Source organism: Engystomops pustulosus, chromosome 3 (assembly GCF_040894005.1).
Source record: "Engystomops pustulosus chromosome 3, aEngPut4.maternal, whole genome shotgun sequence".
Classification (NCBI taxonomy): domain Eukaryota; kingdom Metazoa; phylum Chordata; class Amphibia; order Anura; family Leptodactylidae; genus Engystomops; species Engystomops pustulosus.
This window is the reverse complement of record NC_092413.1, coordinates 25611486-25630747: the sequence shown is the minus strand read 5'-3', so window position 1 is coordinate 25630747 and position 19262 is coordinate 25611486. Positions and strand designations below refer to the sequence as shown.

At 40.0% G+C, this 19262-nt stretch overlaps 1 protein-coding gene across 3 annotated transcripts in view; it reads left to right on the top strand.

The window, feature by feature from the left end:
- FSHR (follicle stimulating hormone receptor) overlaps positions 1-19262 on the top strand; it is a 97696-nt gene that overhangs the window by 45057 nt on the left and 33377 nt on the right. The window contains exons 3-4 of one of the 3 annotated variants that reach the window (XM_072140332.1): positions 11652-11726; positions 16956-17027. In XM_072140332.1, coding sequence (XP_071996433.1) covers positions 11652-11726; positions 16956-17027 — 147 coding nt within the window. Of the gene's footprint in view, positions 1-11651; positions 11727-16952; positions 17028-19262 lie in introns of all 3 variants that reach the window. The other 2 variants (XM_072140331.1, XM_072140333.1) reach the window with 2 other exon arrangements.

Here is a 19262-nt window from a genome sequence, read left to right as displayed (position 1 = left end):
ATGAGACCATCATGTAATATCCTATCCTGTAGACAGCAGAAAACTTCTTTTGACCAGACATAAAAATCAAACAAACTTCTGTTTAATTTAACAGGATGTCGTCATATTTCCTCCAGCACAAAATTAGAAAATGAGTATTTAAAAATAGCTCCGATCAATAAAAAGGAAAGTGTTTAGTTAGGAGTTTTAATTGGTGTTTCGTTCACACTACAATTTCATCATAATATAATTTCATGGTGCTGTAAACAAATGCTGAAATTGTAAATTGCATAAGAACAAAGCTCGAAGCCGCATGATACGCGCTCAGCATTACTCTACTTGTTCTAATGAAGCTGAATCAAAAAAATAACTCCTATAATTATTTACTAAGCAGCGAATATACAGTCATTGTGCAGTGTATTCAGGACTAAAGAGAGACACCTACATAATCACCTTCCATATAAATACTTATATACTGCTGTTATATACAGATAGAGATGTAACAACCCTAGAGATGAGATGTGAAGGACCTCTAGAGAACAGCTCACATGGGGATTAACCAGTAGTGGAGTTTTTGAAATTGCTTGGCTTGAGCATGTGTGGCACAATGCTAAATAAAATTGGCACATTTTTTTAAGAGATACCTCCACCTATAGGTATTTGTGTTTTATGTCTCATTGTTGCCATAGTTTGGGACTTTTTAGTGAGTTGCATCTTTCTACGCAAACTATGTCCATTACTCAAAAAATATCTGGCTTCGTAGACAATACAAAGAAGAAAACCAAGTCCGCACAGTGGAGAGAAACCTCAATGGAGGGGGTGCAGAGCCTCTAAGGATCCTGGCAAGATCCTTCAGTAGAAAAGTTGAAAAAAGTGTAGGCAGCACTCCAAAAATCCAAAATTCCAAAGGGTGAAGTTTATTGAAACAATGGCAACATTTCGGTGTGAAACAGTGGAGAGAAACCTCAATAGAGGGGGTGCAGAGCCTCCATGGATCCTGGCAAGATCCTTCAGTAGTAAAGATGAAAAAAGTGTAGGCAGCACTCCAAAAATCCAAAATTTCAAAGGGTAAAGTTTGTTGAAACAGTGGCAATGTTTCGGTGTGAAACAGTGGAGAGAAACCTCAATAGAGGGGGTGCAGAGCCTCCATGGATTCTGGCAAGATCCTTCAGTAGTAAAGTTGAAAAAAGTGTAGGCAGCACTTAAAAAATCCAAAATTTTAAAGGGTAAAGTTTATTGAAACAGTGGCAATGTTTCGGTGTGAAACAGTGGAGAGAAAGCTCAATAGAGGGGGTGCAGAGTCTCCATGGATTCTGGCAAGATCCTTCAGTAGTAAAGTTGAAAAAAGTGTAGGCAGCACTCTAAAAATCCAAAATTCCAAAGGGTGAAGTTTATTGAAACAGTGGCAACAATTCGGTGTGAACCACCGAAACGTTGTCACTGTTTCAATAAACTTCACCCTTTGGGATTTTGGAGTTTTGGAGTGCTGCCTACACTTTTTTCAACTTGGCTTCATAGACAGATATGTCACATGGTGTTAAGGTTGTAAAATGTAACAAGGGCAAAAGTGAAAACAATTCTAAAATTCAGTGCCATACTCTGCCCAAATAGTATGGCAGAAGATGCATTGCTGACTGTGATTTTGTACTTAGTTTGCATTCTGTCTTGCACTAGTTTGAACACTGCCTTATTTAACTGTACAGAAGTCAAAATATAAAATTATAAAACTTCTTACTTCTAAATGATTGAGCCGATTCGGAACTGGATGCTCCGTGTTTGAATCCAATAGTGTGGTTATGTGCATAATGCAATTTTATTTATAGATTTAACTGTTTAACTTTTGGTTGTCTTAATTGGTCTCCACCACACCTGTGTTCCTCCTGCAGACTTTGTTCTGGGCTGCAGACAGTTAAACTAGCTGTGATAGATAGATGCTTTCTCTATTCACTTTCCTCCCCTGCTAATCTGGTTTGCCTGGATGTCATGGGGCCAGTCCAGACACTCTCTGGACTGGGATTGTAATTAGATGATTGTCTGCCCACTTCCCAGTGCTTTCTATAAGTTTTCTTTGTAGCTTGCTAGTGTCTTCTGGACCATATTTTTGATAGTTTGACCATCCACTTGTCTACTGATTTTGTGTTTTCACTTTGGCACAGAAAGGGATCATCAACCAGGTTTTACCTATCATGTAGGATAGGATCAGCAAGTAGGTAGGGACAGCTAGATGGGTCTAACTTTAGGGCCCACTGTTTATGTATATCCTTTCCTTTTCCATTGTATTGTCCTTTGTGAAGCAGCGGCATTACAGTATAATATTCTGCTCCTTTAGTTAGATAATAAATTCTTTTTAACCAAACCGAAACCAAGACTAAAAAATGTAATTGAAAAACAAATAAAAAACAAAAAAGGGAATAAGATACTTATAGGTCAAAAATAGCCATATTCATGGGGTAAAAAAAAGAAGGATTCAGTAATTCCACATCTGTAGCTTAGTCTTATCGCACTATTATTACTGGTGCTGGTCCTAGGCTATCTCCTCTCCAGCTTTACAACATAAACAGCATATAACAATGTGTTGGGGTAACCGTGAGGGATGGTGACTGGCGCTACACACCTGCATAGCCTATAAATAACTGTGGGGGAGCCGGGCACCATGTAATAAGCTTGTACTGTAGTTTATTGACTTTTCATCATATTTTATTTATTTTTTGGGTTGAACTCCTGCAGGTTTTTCATTGGCTTTAAGTCTAAACGTTGTTTGTGGCATGAACCAAAAGTGGAATTTATTGTGATCTTTTCTCATGTGTATTTTATAAGCATTTTATTTCTGTGTCTGGAGAAGAGGAATTTTATAGGGTGATATTTATTTCTAGAGCGATTGTGAGGTTAGGAAAATATGACAGCTTATTCTTTATTTGTACCTTTTGTTTAGCAGCACAGGCTGTCTTTCTCATTCAATCACCTCTTTGTTTTTGTGGCAATAAGGCATAGCTGTGGGAGAGACCTTGAAGTTTGTTTTTCCCCTCTGTCTTGATACATGCAGATGTATAGTGGTGCTGGAAAGGGGGAGTCCTCGACAGCAGAAACCAAGGGCCGTTATCTGGTGCTCGATAAGAGGAAAATGACATCATCTAGCCGAGAGCAATAATTACACCAACCGCCATGGAAGGATTAAAAAAATCACTATACAGCAATAAGTGAAATATTGCAAATCCTACAAAACAAAGATATATATATATATATATATATATATATATATATATATATATATATATATATATATATCCCTATTCAAAATATAAACAGATGTCTCTTATATATTTTAGATTCCTCTTTTAATAAGCTCTGGCTAATTTTTTTGTCATTAACAGATTCACTATATACTGTATATAGTACCGTATATAAGCCAACCCAAAAAGCTGCGAAAATCTATTGACTTGAGTATCATACCACTTTTGGGGTTACATGGGGAGGAGTAAACATCTGCTGATATTCACTGTTCAATGTGTTACTCCTCAAACAATTCAAACCTTCTATATTTGGCCAGTGTATAGCACAAGCACCTACCTAGAGATAAGGCCAATTTACACATGAAAATAAAACTAAAGTAAAGTAGCAGCGTCTTTATTGGATATATGCATAAACATTACAGGTATATATAAAATACAAAATAGGACAAGGGGGGGGGAAATAATGCAGGTATCGGAGTGGGGGTGGAGATGGAAATGCATCACAATGAAAAAATCAAATATCCGTGGGGACAGCAATAGGGGGGGCAAAAGGGGGGGCGTTAAAAAGGTGGAGAGAGCATTGCTTACCCTTAGTGTCTGATGTGTCCCAAGTGTGCCACGGACCGGATGATCCCCAACGCGCGTTTCGGCGCTAGCCTTCGTCCCCCAGACGAAGGCTAGCGCCGAAACGCGCGTTGGGGATCATCCGGTCCGTGGCACACTTGGGACACATCAGACACTAAGGGTAAGCAATGCTCTCTCCACCTTTTTAACGTACCTTGGTTTAAAATGGAGACATATACCTGTACCTTCCCCCAATATGCACTAGCACTTTGAATGGTGTGTTGAGACATTGTGGCAATCTACTATCTGCATTATGCACTTTATGATATTAAGTGATACTTTTGCCCCCCCTATTGCTGTCCCCACGGATATTTGATTTTTTCATTGTGATGCATTTCCATCTCCACCCCCACTCCGATACCTGCATTATTTCCCCCCCCCTTGTCCTATTTTGTATTTTATATATACCTGTAATGTTTATGCATATATCCAATAAAGACGCTGCTACTTTACTTTAGTTTTATTTTCATGTGTAAATTGGCCTTATCTCTAGGTAGGTGCTTGACTTGAGTATCAGCCTAGGGTGGAAAATACATTGATCACAGCCTACACCCAGTATATAGTCAGCTAGCACATGCCCCCAGTATATAGCCAGCATCCTCCCCCAGCATATAGCCAGTCCCTGCCCCCTAGTATATAGCCAGCAGCACATGTCCCCTTGTATATAGCCAGTCCCTGCCCCCTTAGTAAGTAGTCAGTAAATAGACACAATTTTAAAGTTAAATCCCGCGGCTTGTCCGAATCAGTCGGTTCGTTCGACGGCCCGCCCCCTGCGCCAAAATCCGATCGCGTGTGAGATCACAGCAGGCAGATGAAGGGGGGAAGTGCTAAGGAAGCAGTGCACAGGGGGAGACAGTGTAACAGGCTGTGAAGCTGTAGCATGAAGATATTCTGGTAACACTCACCCCAGAGCCACTTTGGTTCATTTGTATAATTTTGAAAGAAGATTACCACAGTCACGGTGCCAGGATCTGACCCTGGTTTATCATGATGCGTTTTTAATGGCAGATTTCCTTAAAAGGCCATCAATATCTTCTATTTTTAAGAGGTAAAGCCAATCACTAGGACATAGGGGTCATTTACTAAGGGCCCGATTCGCGTTTTCCCGACGTGTTACCCGAATATTTTCGATTTGCGCCAATTCTCCCTGAATTGCCCCGGGATTTTGGCGCACGTGATCGGATTGTGGCGCATCGGCGCTGGCATGCACGCGACGGAAATCGGGGGGCGTGGCCGAACAAAAACCCGACGGACTCGGAAAAACCGCCACATTTAAAACAAAAAATCTGTCGCGGAGCTTGCACTTACCTTCACTCAGCCCGAGCCGGTGAACTCCAGTGCGTTCCGATGCTTTTCAGCGCAGCAGCGTCACCTGGTGGACGGCGGAGGAACTACCTTAATAAATCCCGGCCGGACCCGAATCCAGCGCAGAGACTGGGTAAGTAAATCTGCCCCATAATGTTGATTTATGGTGTATCCCTCTGATATTTAGGGTTCATTGCTTGGGAGCAGATTTCTAATTAATAAATTATGACAGGACAGCTAGGAGAGAGATTGAGAGTCTTGATTACCCCGCCCATACACAGCAATTAATGGTCAGAACACTGATTAGTGGATCAGTATGAGGTTTTATAATGCTGTCAGTCACTGTGTGTGGGGGGGGGTAATCAGGACTCTCACTGCCAATCACTGTGTGTACGTGGGGTAATCAAGACTCGCACTGTCAATCATTGTGTGTGGAATAATAATAATTAATAATAATAATAATTCTTTATTTATATAGCGCACACAGATTATGCAGCGCTGCACAAAGCTTGTCAAATTGGTCCCTGTCCCCATGGGGCTCACAATCTAAACAACCTAACTGTATGTATTGGAGTGTGCAAGGAAACCGGAGTACCCGGAGGAAACCCACGCAAACACGGAGAGAACATACAAACTCTTTGCAGATGTTGACTTGGATGGGATTCGAACCCAGGACCCCAGTGCTGCAAGGCAGAAGTGCTACTCACTCAGCCACCGTGGGGTGATTAGGACTCTCACTATTAATCATTGCATGTGACAGGGGTAATCAGGACTCTTACTGTCAATCACTGTGTGTAGGAGGGTATAATCAGGACTCGCACTGTCAATCACTGTGTGTGGGAGGGGTAATCAGCACTCGCACTTTCAATCACTATGTGTGGGCGGGGTACTCAGGACTCACACTGTCAATCACTGTGTGTGGGAGGGGATAATCCGGACTTGCACTGTCAATCACTGTGTGTGGGAGGGGTAATCAGAACTCGCTTGCTCAATCACTGTGTGTGGGAGGAGTAATTAGGACTCTCACTAAAAATCATTGTGTGTGGGTGGGGTAATCAGGACTCTCATCGTAACTCTTTGTGTTTGAGCAAAGTAATCGAGATGTCAATCACAGCATGTGGGTGGGGCAATCATGGCTATAACTGTCAATCAATGTACGTGGGCGGGATGTTTAGGACTATCATGCCAATAACTGTATGTGGGCGGGGTAAACAGGCCTCTCTCTTTTAGGTGTCCTGTCGTGAATTAATTTCCTTTTTACTCAGAATTTTGAATGTATTCTAACTTTTATGTTACTTATTTTTACAAACTTTTCTCCTTCGATTTTCTAACTGTGCCGTAAAGTTCTCCATATTTTTGCAGGAGTCTTTTGCAATTGAGTAACAACAACTTTTCTAATTTATTTCACATAATAACGACGCAAAAAAAAAATCAAATATCCCGGAAGATTAATTTTCTAGCCCACCTGCTACATTTCTTGTTAAAATAAAGAGAATTGATTTGAAACTATTTTCTTGTTCTATTTGAAAGGTGACCTTATGGGCTGGCATCAGTCGGATACTAATTGCTGAGCATGTTTCTATGGCAATCCTTGTTAGTGCTCAGAAATATTCACAAATGTAGAAGAAGTCGACTTTTTATTGTCACGGAAGCAGAAACAAAACACAAATTGCTTATTTTTCTCGTTTTTCCCATCATGGTTATATATGTTTATCATATGACTAAAAACCAAGGTTATTGTTAAGTGTTTATTAAAAACATCATTACTTTACCGCTGATACCTGCGCCATTGCTGGGCTATGCGGCTAGTCATTAGCCACTTTAATTAAGAACATGCGCGGCAATAATGTGGGTTGTAAATAAGAATCCACCTTTCGTGTCATGTTAAAGTTCTTACTAAATATGAACTGTTGTATATCTGACCCTCCTGCTATGTAGCGTGTTGCCTATAAATCAGGCACAGCCATTTTCCGCCTTCCGAATGTTAGAATTTTCAATTTTTTAGCATTGCATTCATCACTGTCGCTAGTAGAGGGCTTGTAATTAAAAACTAGTCAATTATGTAGTATGATGTATTTTGGAGCCAATAAATAGTGTTGCGTTTACTTACTTGTATTGTATTGTATTTACTGACTCTATTACATAGACTTCTGCAATAACAAAGGGCAATTATAACCCACAGAACTAGTGCAGTTTGAACGACTCTTGGTTGTATCATATCTAGGTGTTTTACTTTGTAGAGGGAAGCGCATTCATCTCGCTACATCATACAGCTCATGGTGTGTCTAAGGTGCTGAGTGACGGATGGCCTAATCAGTCCAGGAACTCCATAAATAATCACTTCTCATCCCATGTAATGATGATTATACTAGCTTCCTTGTACTTGTAGTTCCACATTTTCTTTTGTCTTTTTACTCATGTTTAGACCTTTTGACTATTCTATTGTCTCACAATTTGGTATCTCGCTGCCATCTTGGTTTCGACCTGATTAATGTGTGCTTATTTTATTCTGTCTGTCTCATCCCATTTAATAATGATTATACTGGACTCTACTAGTATACTCTACTCTACTAGTATACTAGTCTCCTTGTACTTGTAGTTCTACATTTTCTATTTTGCTTTTTCTTGTGCCTTTTTACTCTTGTTTGGACCTTTTGACTTTTCTATTGTCTCACAATTTGGTATCTCGCTGCCATCTTGGTTTTGACCTTATTAATGTGTCCTTATTTATCTCTGTCTGTCTATCTATTTGTTTTTCATCTGTTCTGTGTACATATCCAGAGCAGGGACTGTCATTTAGTTCTCCACCATCTGTTGTATATTGTCGGTATGATGTTATATATACAAACTTTCATCCAGTTGTTGCGTGTAGGTTAGCGCAGTGTCTGCAAATAGGCAGGGACAGATGTTTTGGGGAAGCACAAGGCCCGCACCTCTTCTTTTTCTTGAGAGTTTATGAGTGTGATCACATAATTGTATGAGGCTTTACCATTCAGATTTTGAGCTACCAGATAGCTTTCAGCAAATAATTGATATGGTTTGTGTAAGGAATAGTTATGTTATTCTCCAATATACTTTCTGTATCAATTCCCCACATTTCTCTAAATCTCTGCTTGCTGTCATGCTATAGAAAGCTTCTATGTTTACTTCCAGTGGATAGAAACCTGTCCATGGTCATGTGATGTCACACAGGTTCTCGGCTCGTTAATATAACAGAGAGTAATCAGAGGTATGCAATATAATGAGCTGTGTGACATCACATGACTATGGACAGATTTCTAAACATAGATTTCTAAAGAATGACCGAAAGCACAAATTTGGAAAATTGTGAGTAATTGATACAGAAACTATATTTGAAAATTGTATAACTTTTCATAACACAAATCTATCAATTATTTGCTGAAAGTGGACAACCCCTTTAAGTCTGTCAATTGAGTAGGAATGGTCTCTATAATATGCTTTGGTCTTCACATTTTTATGGGAAAGACGGTTTTATGTTCAGATGGTGTGCTCTGTAATATCTTCAAACTGCTGGTTGGATGTTGTTCAAAAATGTTAGCAACCATTCTACTGATCAAATTTTGTAAAGTTTGGTTAACACTATGTTAAGATGATTTATGTTATGATGGTGGACATTTTCAGTAAATTTATAAACAACCCTTAAAAATTGGTGGGATCGAATTTTTTTTGGCACTATTGTCTTAAAAGTTTTACCTGAGCCAGAAACATAAAGTATATAACATGCCTTCTGGTTTTCTAATTTGACCTTTTGACTCGATTGTCCTTAAAAAATGAAGATGTTCTGTAACCCTAAAAGGTTTTTTTGTTTGTATCAAAGGCACCTGAATAGAAAATATTTGCTCTTGGCAAAAACATAGATACTTTTCTAAGATACCTACTGTCTTTTGGGTAGAGGCTCAAGACCTACATCTAAGATTCTAAGAACAACAAGATGCTAAGGCACAAGAAAGCACTAGGACATCTTGAAATGTGATACGTTTGTTGAGTTCAGAAAATAATAAACTTTACATAAACTTTTTGATCATCTGATCTTATTTAATGTGTCCTTCCAGGTCTTCTAGGTTGATAAGACATTGGGGCACATTTACTTACCCGGTCCATTCGCGTTCCAGCGGCGGCTTCTCCGACGAGCGTTCAGGTCTTCCGGTGATTCATGAAGGTCCTGCGCCCGATGTCCACCAGGTGTCGCTGCTGCATCGGAGTTCACTGATCTCTTCCTGGTGCATGTAAGTATGGCACGTGCGGCCAATAATTTTTTTTAATTACGGCGGTTTTTACGAATCCGTCGAGTTTTCCGACGGCCACGCCCCCTATTTCCGTCGCATGCAACCCGGTGCGGTTGCGCCAAAATCCGATCGCGTGCAGCAAAATCCCGGCAGAATTAGCCGCAAAAAAAAACAAAACGGAAAAAATACCAAAACCCGACGGAAAAACGTGAATCGGGACGTTAATAAATGTGCCCCGTTGGGTATGGAGATGACATTTAAGAATTACACTTCATGTACTCCCAGCAAAAGATCTCTGAAAGGCTTCACTTATTTTAGGGTTTCCTGAGCCCTAAAATTATTTTTTTGTATTCTCTAGATGTTGTGTACCTTCTCATACCCCGATGCATGCTCTGGCATGCCTGACATCATGTTAAAATAATCCTCAGTCATTGGCAATTGTCTATCCACTGGTCAAGGGTTTGATAATGTTATGCCTAGGTGGCCATATCTCAACATGGTGAGCCTACTTGATATTTCTGGTTCCTTTGACCCATAAAACTTTTTAATTACTTTCTTTCATTCTTATTTTATTCCTGGGTGTCACTTATGGATTAATTAGAATAGGAACAATAGAATATTGTTAAAATTGTTAGAATGAATTAGAAAACACAATAGTCGCTTAGCATCATAACATTGGCTTTGCATCGTACAATACGGCATGCCCTAGTGGATCTCCCTTACTGATGTTAGATTATGGTAGAGAATGGAAGGAAGACTTTACTCATACTTGGTACCCACTACGAGTGGTCCCTTCGCGATATTGAGTTTGATCTTTACTTTCCAGAGTGCACATCTTTAGAGAAAACATTGCAACATCTTGGAAAGTCTTAGAATATTAATATGCGTTCACCTTGGAACAAACTTCCCTAAGCACATTCGGAGCACATTTAGGGAAAATTAATTCAGTTTGGGTTTTTTTTTTGCAAAAGTGTTTGCTGTGACAGAAAACAAGATATCTATGTATAGCACAGAATACCATTAGTAGAGGGAACGTGTAATATTTCACAAAGACTTTAGCACCTGTCATTTTGTTAGTACAGTTTCTGCCATTCAGCAAGTACAAGATAAGGTGGTGCTATCATCGTTCTATTTATACAGTAGTTTATATTCACTGTACTAAAGACCGGGTGTTGATATAACTGGCTCACAGGATTGGTTTTTATTGTATTTTTTACTTTTTTCATCTGATTATTCTCCCGAACATTTTTATGCAGAATAAACATCAATCCATCGGTAAACTATTTTTGGTCACATCTTTTAAACATTGAGTTATATCAGGTACAAATATGTTTTTAGGGATGGGAAGGGGAAAAAAATCCTATAGTGCTACATACAAGAAGACAACTCTATAGAGATCAATGTCAGACTTTAAAAAAGCCTTGTGCCAAGACCTGGGCTAATACCCAAACCAGGATGTCTCTTCCGAAAGGAATAGACACCCAGTTATAGACATTTTGGAAGCTTTTGTTTCTGATCATTGTAGTGCAGGTTACTGGTTTGGCTAGGCTTGAGGTCATAGATGTGGATCAGGAATGGTAATTGGAATTGGTCCACTGGAAGATGCCTTCATTTTTGCATATTCCTTTCCCAGAATACCTAACAGAAACGTCACCTTTACGACTCTTACAAAGGTGACTGGAAAAGGCAGTCTACTCAAAGATACATATATTGCTGCTTGATCTTTGGCTTCGTGCAAACTACCATGAACAATTTCTAGGCCTCAAGCAATGGGCTGTGCAGAAACGGGACCCGCTCTATAAATTACGGCCCGGCCACTTGGCATGTTCACAATATGATGAAAAATGGTACATGCATCTCACCGTGAAGGTGCACAGTAGAAGTCTATGGTTCTTTCTATGGTGCTTTGTGGTTCATGGTACACAAATCTGGTCATGTGCATGAGGCCTTAATATGATACAAAACAGTATTTGAAGTATTTGCCTCTTAGCTCTACATGTTAAACAAGTCAACAAAACAAGTGTATTAAAAACTTTGCTTTTTCTAACAAAAGCTCGAAAAGCCTCTAGAAAGTGACCTCAATCTCTATATAACGGGAGATTATTGAAGAACCCCACATGACAAATATAATTAGCATATTTTCAGTCTAGCACTTTTTCATATGTCATAGCTCGGTAATTTTGTGGTAATATAAATTCTAAAATGATGTAGCCTGATGTAGACTTTCAATTTTTTTTACCTCTACTGTAATTTATTTCTTATACAGAGAAATCTCAGAGAATTATGACCTGAAATCAATAGAGGCAAATGTGTTCTCAAACAACCCTCAACTACAAGAAATGTAAGTCATTCAAATTTTTCCAAAAATTCTGCCCTTTCACCAATTTTGCATAACCAAGTGAAACTTATAGGCACTTTCAGCTGAAATTATGTGTATTCTGTATTTTCTGTGTAGCCATTTACTCCAATTGAGCCACAATTTAAAGCTGAAACTGGTTGACCGCTGAGCTCTCTTATTGGATGACTGAGAGGTAGTCTATTTCAAAATGTCTGCCCTCCAGAGCAGTACTGTATCTTATAAATCTTAAGATCTAGGGAACTTCAGAAATATTTACACTGATATTTATGATTGATTTTAGCTCCTTGTATAGCCTGCAACCTGGTAATGTTCTTCTATTAGGTCGAATGCCCCTATAAACAATGTGGAATGACCCAATAATCCACAGATTATTCATAGAAGAAATACAATTCTTCTATAGAGCTTTTTGTTTTGTCCGTTACATGAATAAAAATTATATATAGTTCTCAAAAACGAATTGGACTAGTGAGTATTTGATGGAAGCAATCAAGATGAACCTATATTATTATTAATGAAGACACCAAGGTCAAGAACTGACAACATGTGAGCTAATTGAAGCCCACTGGGATCTATTAAAGTTCTTTGTTCAGTGATAAATCTACTTGGGGTAAGAGTGAAATATCTTGTGTGTTAATGCCTGGACCAGTCAATGATATCAAATACAGAACTTTGCCATCAAGAAACTATTGGCCTCCACAGTTCAAAGAAAACTAAAGAGGAGACTTTTTTTGTGGGGGTCTCGATTGGGTTTGTTGCAAGATATTTATGTACAGTAAATTGTAACATCTTACCGGGAATTCCGGGGAAATTATGTTTTTCTGCTTCAGTTCATAAGGGTCATAGGTACTTTTAGGAGTTAGAGTGGCAAACGTTGGTGGGATGCAACATGAGGGATAGGGGCAGCTGAGAAAGACAAAAGATAATGATACTTCTACAGAACATCTGTGTATTAAATGGGTATTTTAGCGTATTTTAACATTTATAGGGGTTCTAAATGGATGAATTAGAACTATTAAAGGGGTTGGGCATTAATCCTTAACTTTAACAGAGTTTAAGGAGTACTTAGCCACTTAAAATTTAGGATTTGTCACCGGTAGCACCTGGTCTTGTGAAGGCAGAAGGACATGCGATTTCTTGTGATGTCCTTTGTTCTACTGCCTTACATTGAATGGAGGTGCCTACATTGAATGGTGGTCCCACCTCCATCATAGCCACTCTCATATCAGCAGGAGCCAGCAGGACATGGGATATTACAGGAAGTCCAGAGTCCTGCTGGCTGGCAGTGAACCCCAAACTTTAACAGAGTGAGTATTATATGGCTGACGCTATTAGGGTCTTATACTTACCCTCTTAGAGTTTGGGGTTAAAGGCTACCCCCTTTAATATAATTGGAACCTTCCAGTTTCAGGTTCCATGGTTCAGACACTTTCTGTGTCACCAAGTGAAATCCCTTTAAATGTATTTTTATGCGCTTCAAAATCAGGTTAATGGAGGCCAATAAAGTTAAAGGGGTTGCCCACTTTAAGAAAGTAATTGTTTTTTGTAAAGAAAAGTTATACACTTGCTATATCAATTCCTCATGGTTTTCTAGATCTCTGCTTGCTGTCCTTGTATAGGAACCTTCAATTTTTACTTCCATTGGATAAAAATCTGTCCATGGCCTTGTGATGGACGCGGAGGTGCAAGGACAGTTGTTATCACATAGAGTAATACGATATCATGGAGTGACCTGGGGTCCTGCTGTATGCATCAGTGCTGGAGGGACAGGACCTTCATCACATGCTGGCTTATTTATGATATATGTCCCCCATTGAATTGTTGTTTACGGTGTCACTTTGACTTTTATTCTTTAAACAGTCTATTGTGTAGAGAACTACTAATGCATGACAGCAATGGTACACGTACACTAGTGTTGGTTAACATGACTGAAAGTGAGTTAACTCATTTAGTTATCACAGAAAATGGGCTGTTCCCTGCATTCACTTACACTACAGACTGTGTTATCACGTCTGGTTAATGGGTCAAGCCGGTCATGTTAACCAGTACCTGATCAAGGCAGCAGAAGGAGATGCAAATCAACATTTTTAGAGACAATACGGGGAGATTAAGATTCTGGCATTGATAGAGCAGTAGGCTCAAGGCCAAGACATGGGAAAGATGATAATACGCACCATCCTAGGGCGTCCCTACCCAATTCGAGGTCATTTCATTGGGAGTCATTTACTAAGGGTCCGAACCGCGTTTTTCCGACGGGTTATCCGAATATTTCCGATTTATGACGATTTTCCCTGAATTGCCCCGGGATTTTGGCGCACGCGATCGGATTGTGGCGCATCAGCGGGCGTAAAAAATAAAACAACAGATTCGGAAAAACCGCCACATTTTTTTTAAAAAAGTGTCGCTTTACACGTGCTTACCTGCACCCAGCGGAGGACTGTGAAGTTCAGTGCAATCCGACGAACTTCAGCGCAGCAGCGACACCTAGTGGACATCGGGAGAACTGCCTTAGTGAATCTCGGCCGGACCCGAATCCTCCGCAGAGAACGCGCCGCTGGATCGCGAATGGACCGGGTAAGTAAATCTGCCCCATTGTGTTTTGCAGAAAAATCACAGAAATCCAGCTATTACAACTTCATGTGTTGAACTTATGACCCATTATGAAGCAACAATAGGTAACTGTTGAGTTTCCAGACCCCTCTAGGGATGCCTAAAAAATAATACATCTCTGAAATTATATACAAGTATTTACAAATACTAAATCTGTGTAACCCAAGAGTTGGGTAATTGTGAGATATCGGGTTATCTCAATCTAAGTTATGTAATTTCAGTATCATTTTCAAGAAGAGAAATTTCCAAAACTGTTGTGAAATAAAAATTTTGGCAATGAATATGATTCTTCGTTGTGTGTGTTTTTTTGGTTTGTTTTTTTTTCTTATTAAAGGAAACCTACCACTTGTAGTGGCAGGTTTCTGATGGAAATACCGGGCACCAGCTCAGGGTGAGGTGGTGCCGGAGCTTATTTTCATTAGTGCTTTAAACCGCGGTATCGCGGTTTAAAACACTTTTTAAACTTTATAGCCGGCGCAGGCAGGTACACGCTCGGCGCTTACCATGCGCGCGGCTCTCATTCACTTCCTATGTAGCCGCGCGCACGGTAAGCGCCGAGCGCGTACCTGCCTGCGCCGGCTATAAAGTTTAAAAAGTGTTTTAAACCGCGATACCGCGGTTTAAAACACTAACGAAAATAAGCTCCGGCACCAGCTCACCCTGACCTCACCCTGAGCTGGTGCCCGGTATTTCCATCAGAAACCTGCCACTACAAGTGGTAGGTTTCCTTTAAAGAGGATAAGCTTAAAAAAACAGCTTTAGCACTGATGAAATGTTTCTAACAATGCATAATGGATCCTAGTATGAACAGTTATCTCATCATCAACTGACGTTAATAAAGTGTCTGCGTCCCGTGGGGGTATTCCCACCGTTCTATCGAGAATGAATGGTATATTTCTATTGTAGCCCCATACTTACTGATGGTTGGTCGGTTCTCCGGTATTCTGAGACTTCCTTCCTCAGGATGGTGGAGATGTTGCTATGGACTAGCAGAGCTTACTCTGGTGGCCAACTACTCTCTGTGAAGATGAAACATAAAGGGGCGCTGAAACAAAGAGTTCTGCATCCCCAGAAGCAAATCCCAGAATTCTTACACCTACTGACCGTTCATTCTGGCAATATGTCATTATTGCCTCACTAATCTGCAGAATGCCCCTGATTTATGAAGACTTTCGCACGGTCTTCATTTATCTGGAGCACCCTGCCTGCGCCAAAAAATGCTAAATAGGGGTTTTCCCATGAAGAAAAGTTAGGCCCTATCCACTGGATAAGGTCTAAAATGCTGATTAGTGGGTTCTCAGTGCTGAGAACAAGGGGTCCATCAGATTAATGGAGCAGACGGCCGCGCATGACCGTTCTGCTCCATTAATCTCTATGGAGCTGACGGAGATCGGTGAGCACGGCGCTTAACAATTTCCATCAGCTCCATTACTCTTACGGAGCGATGGACCCCTTATTTTCATGATATGCGGGCATCTCAGCACTGAGATCCCCACTGAACACCAAGTTAGGCCCAATCCCGTGGATAGGGCCTAACTTTTCTTTGTGGGAAAACCCCTTTAAACTGAGTGCACCACTTTTTTTCTGGTGCACTCAGTTTAATGAGTGTGCACTGCAATTATGTCAGACTTGCCAACATAAATGTGGTGCACGGTACGAATGCACATCGGAACGCCCCTTTTGGTACACAGTATTGTGTTGCGGCATTTATAGGGCAGTTATTACACAATACTGGCACAAACACTTCATATATATATGTGCAAGCAGTTTGCACATGTATTTATGTGAAATCTATGCGAGAAAACTGGTGCAGATTATGTAATAAATATTGGTTAGTGGGTTTATTAATGACCTTTCCACTCTAAAGTCCCTTTTTTGGGGATTTTTTTAAATTTGTTGCCCAAAGGATAGGCAATCGGTGCGTGAGAGGTGGGGTTTGACCTCTTGGACCTTCAATACTTTACTGAACTGCCGGTCTACTTTACTTCAAGATGTTTCAATTGGTGCCATGTATGGGGATAAACTACAGTAACATAGGTAAGGAAGAAGCATTGTAGCTGGAAAACATCTGAAGGGTCTGCAAGACTCGCTTAAAGGGAACCTGTCACCAGGAGATCCATTTTTAGCACTCCCCCAGTCCCCGCAGAGCATAGTACATACACTGCCAAAGTGTTTTTGTATAAAAACTGGTTTTACAGAAAAAAAGATGTTATATAGAACCTTTTAATGCCATGCGCTCTGTGACTAGGCACTTGTCACTTGGGAGTGGCTATAGAGGAGCAGACCCCCCACCCCCCCCCCCCACACCCTTGGGAAACCGCACCTCCATGTGTCCTTTTCAAATACATGAAAACGCCCATTACTTGGTTAAGTGACGCCCCCTGCTCTTCTACAACCAATCCCAAGTGATGGGAGTTCTTCATATATTTGAAAAAGACACATGGAGGAGCGGTTTCCCAAGGGTGGGGGGAAACTGTTCCTTTACAGCCACTCCCAGGTGCTGTAAAGGAGCACCTCTTTAATCTAAATGTTTCAATTACTGACAGTGTAAGAGATGTTTTAAAGGTAAATCACATCTCATTGTTTCTCGTTTCTATTTAGAAGAATTGAAAAAGCAAACAGTCTTGAATACATCGATCGAGACGCCTTCTGGAATCTCCCGATGCTCAAGTATCTGTAAGACAACTTTATATTTGATAAAGTAGTTCATATTAACACATCACAGGCACAAATTCAATATATTTAATGATAATAAGTGACCAGTAGCTGCAAAATAGCCACAGACACATAAAAGGAAATTAGTTTGGATAACAGTAGTAAGAGTTCAAACAAAGGGGATTTGACAGATAATTTCCATGACACTCGGTAAGAGTTTCAATGAAAGTAATCATATCCTCATCTCAGGATGGTTCCTAAAAACTTTTATTTCCCTCCCCATGTTAAATCATCATAATTACACCTATGCTTTCACCATGGTTTTTGACCTGATCCCCTATGGACCATCAGTTCTTGACTGTTAAATATCGACTTTTAAACTCTCTGGACATCTCCTTTTTACTGGTAAATTTCTTGGTTTAGATGAAATCCTCTGTATACAAAGCATGTTAGTTTCTGTGGCTATTAGATATTAAATGCTACAATTGAATTAAAGTTTTCATATTGCATCAGTGTAATTTCCCTTGAATGTTTTTGAAAATTATGAAAAATTATCTTTAAAGATGTTTGCATGTGTTAGGATACTCATGGTGGCTTCATATAGTTATTTTCGTGGACACCCATAAGAAGTTGAACAGTGCTAGTAGAGCAATCGGAAGTAAAGATGTAGCCAAGTTTAACTTTACACTCCTCAAGTTGATGAAATCGTAGCCATCGGCACCCTACTTTTCAATTGATTGTAATGACTTCTTTCATGTGATGTCACAACACCGAGTTATAAGTTATAGGAAACCTGTCATCAGAAATTGACCTAGTAAACCACTATCAGTATGTTGTCAAGCATCGGAGCAGCTTCGAGATCATATTTCTTAAATGCCTTGGTGTGGTGGTATACAGAAAATCTACTATGAATATTGGTTTAGTGAAGTCAAGAAGGTGGAGAGTTTAACACTGAAGTCAAGCTCTCTCTTTCTCCACTTTAATTGATGGTCCGGCATCTAGGGACATCATTGACAAGATCTCCTAGTCAGGCACATAGGGGAAGTGTTCAGAGTCATGGAGAGCTTGACTTTGGTGTTAAACTCTCCACCTCCCTGACTTTATGCATCCAACTTACATCTCACTTCAAAGTTGATTTTCTGGATGTTGCCACCAAGGTGAGTCATGAAAGAAACAAGACCTAGAAGCTGTTCAGGATGCTTGACAACATACTGGTAATAGTTTTTAGGTCAATTTCTGACAATAGGTTCCCTTTATGGATAGCTTAATGGCATACCAGCCCTCAAATAATCATAATTCCTCACAAACTGCCAGGAATTGCGATAATTTCCCCCATTTCCCACCTCCACACCAAGTGGGAATGGAGGATTGTCAATGGGGGCATGCCAGGAGTGGGTTAAGCTGGAGCAGAGCATCGGTAATAGTACGATTCAGCGCAACCGGCAGGCGAATAAACCAGGAGCAGTTAATTTTATAGCAGTAAAAAGTTTTTATAAGTTTTTTGCGGCCACGGCTCGGAATAGTGAACACTTGTTGTGCTCACTGTACCGAGCCCAGACGCCATAGCCGTCTATAGGGGACGTATGTACGCCCGCAATCTTGCGGTCCTACATACGTCCCCCAGGCGGTCATGTGTATGAGGCCGTATAAAACTGCAGTAATGTTACTACTGTCACTTTCTTGAATTCCCTTCAAGTTGTACAGTATATAGGTAAAGAATAATGTCTACATTATGTATTAGTTTATGTACATATATCTCGTGTTTCTTCTTACCTACACTAGTTTTTCCCTAATGTAAAAATACAGAGAACAATGACATGTATTCAAATGCAGTACATTTTCCATGTATATGGAGATAAAAATATAAGGTAAATAATGATCCTGACTCATTTTCTGTCCTATATCGTCAGTTTCTGAATAGAACTTTGTGTCAGTGGATACAGCCTATTATCACATATATTTCATCTCTACGAGTTTCTACAATAACTTACATTTTCCGGCTTTGAAATTCTCATTTACATACAACTCTACTGTCAAAATCTCGGAGCGCTGCCATTGTCAGTGAGTCACAGAGTAAAGAAAATTCACTGCCGTCTCATCCAGCGAACTTTACATATTTGCCGGTAAATCATATGCTAATAAAGCGTTCTGGCAGGCAGGTATAAATTAAGATGTCTCGTTGGAATGTTTGCAGACAGGAGCATCACATATACAGACAAATATTGTCATACAACATTGGCTTATTCATTGTATACA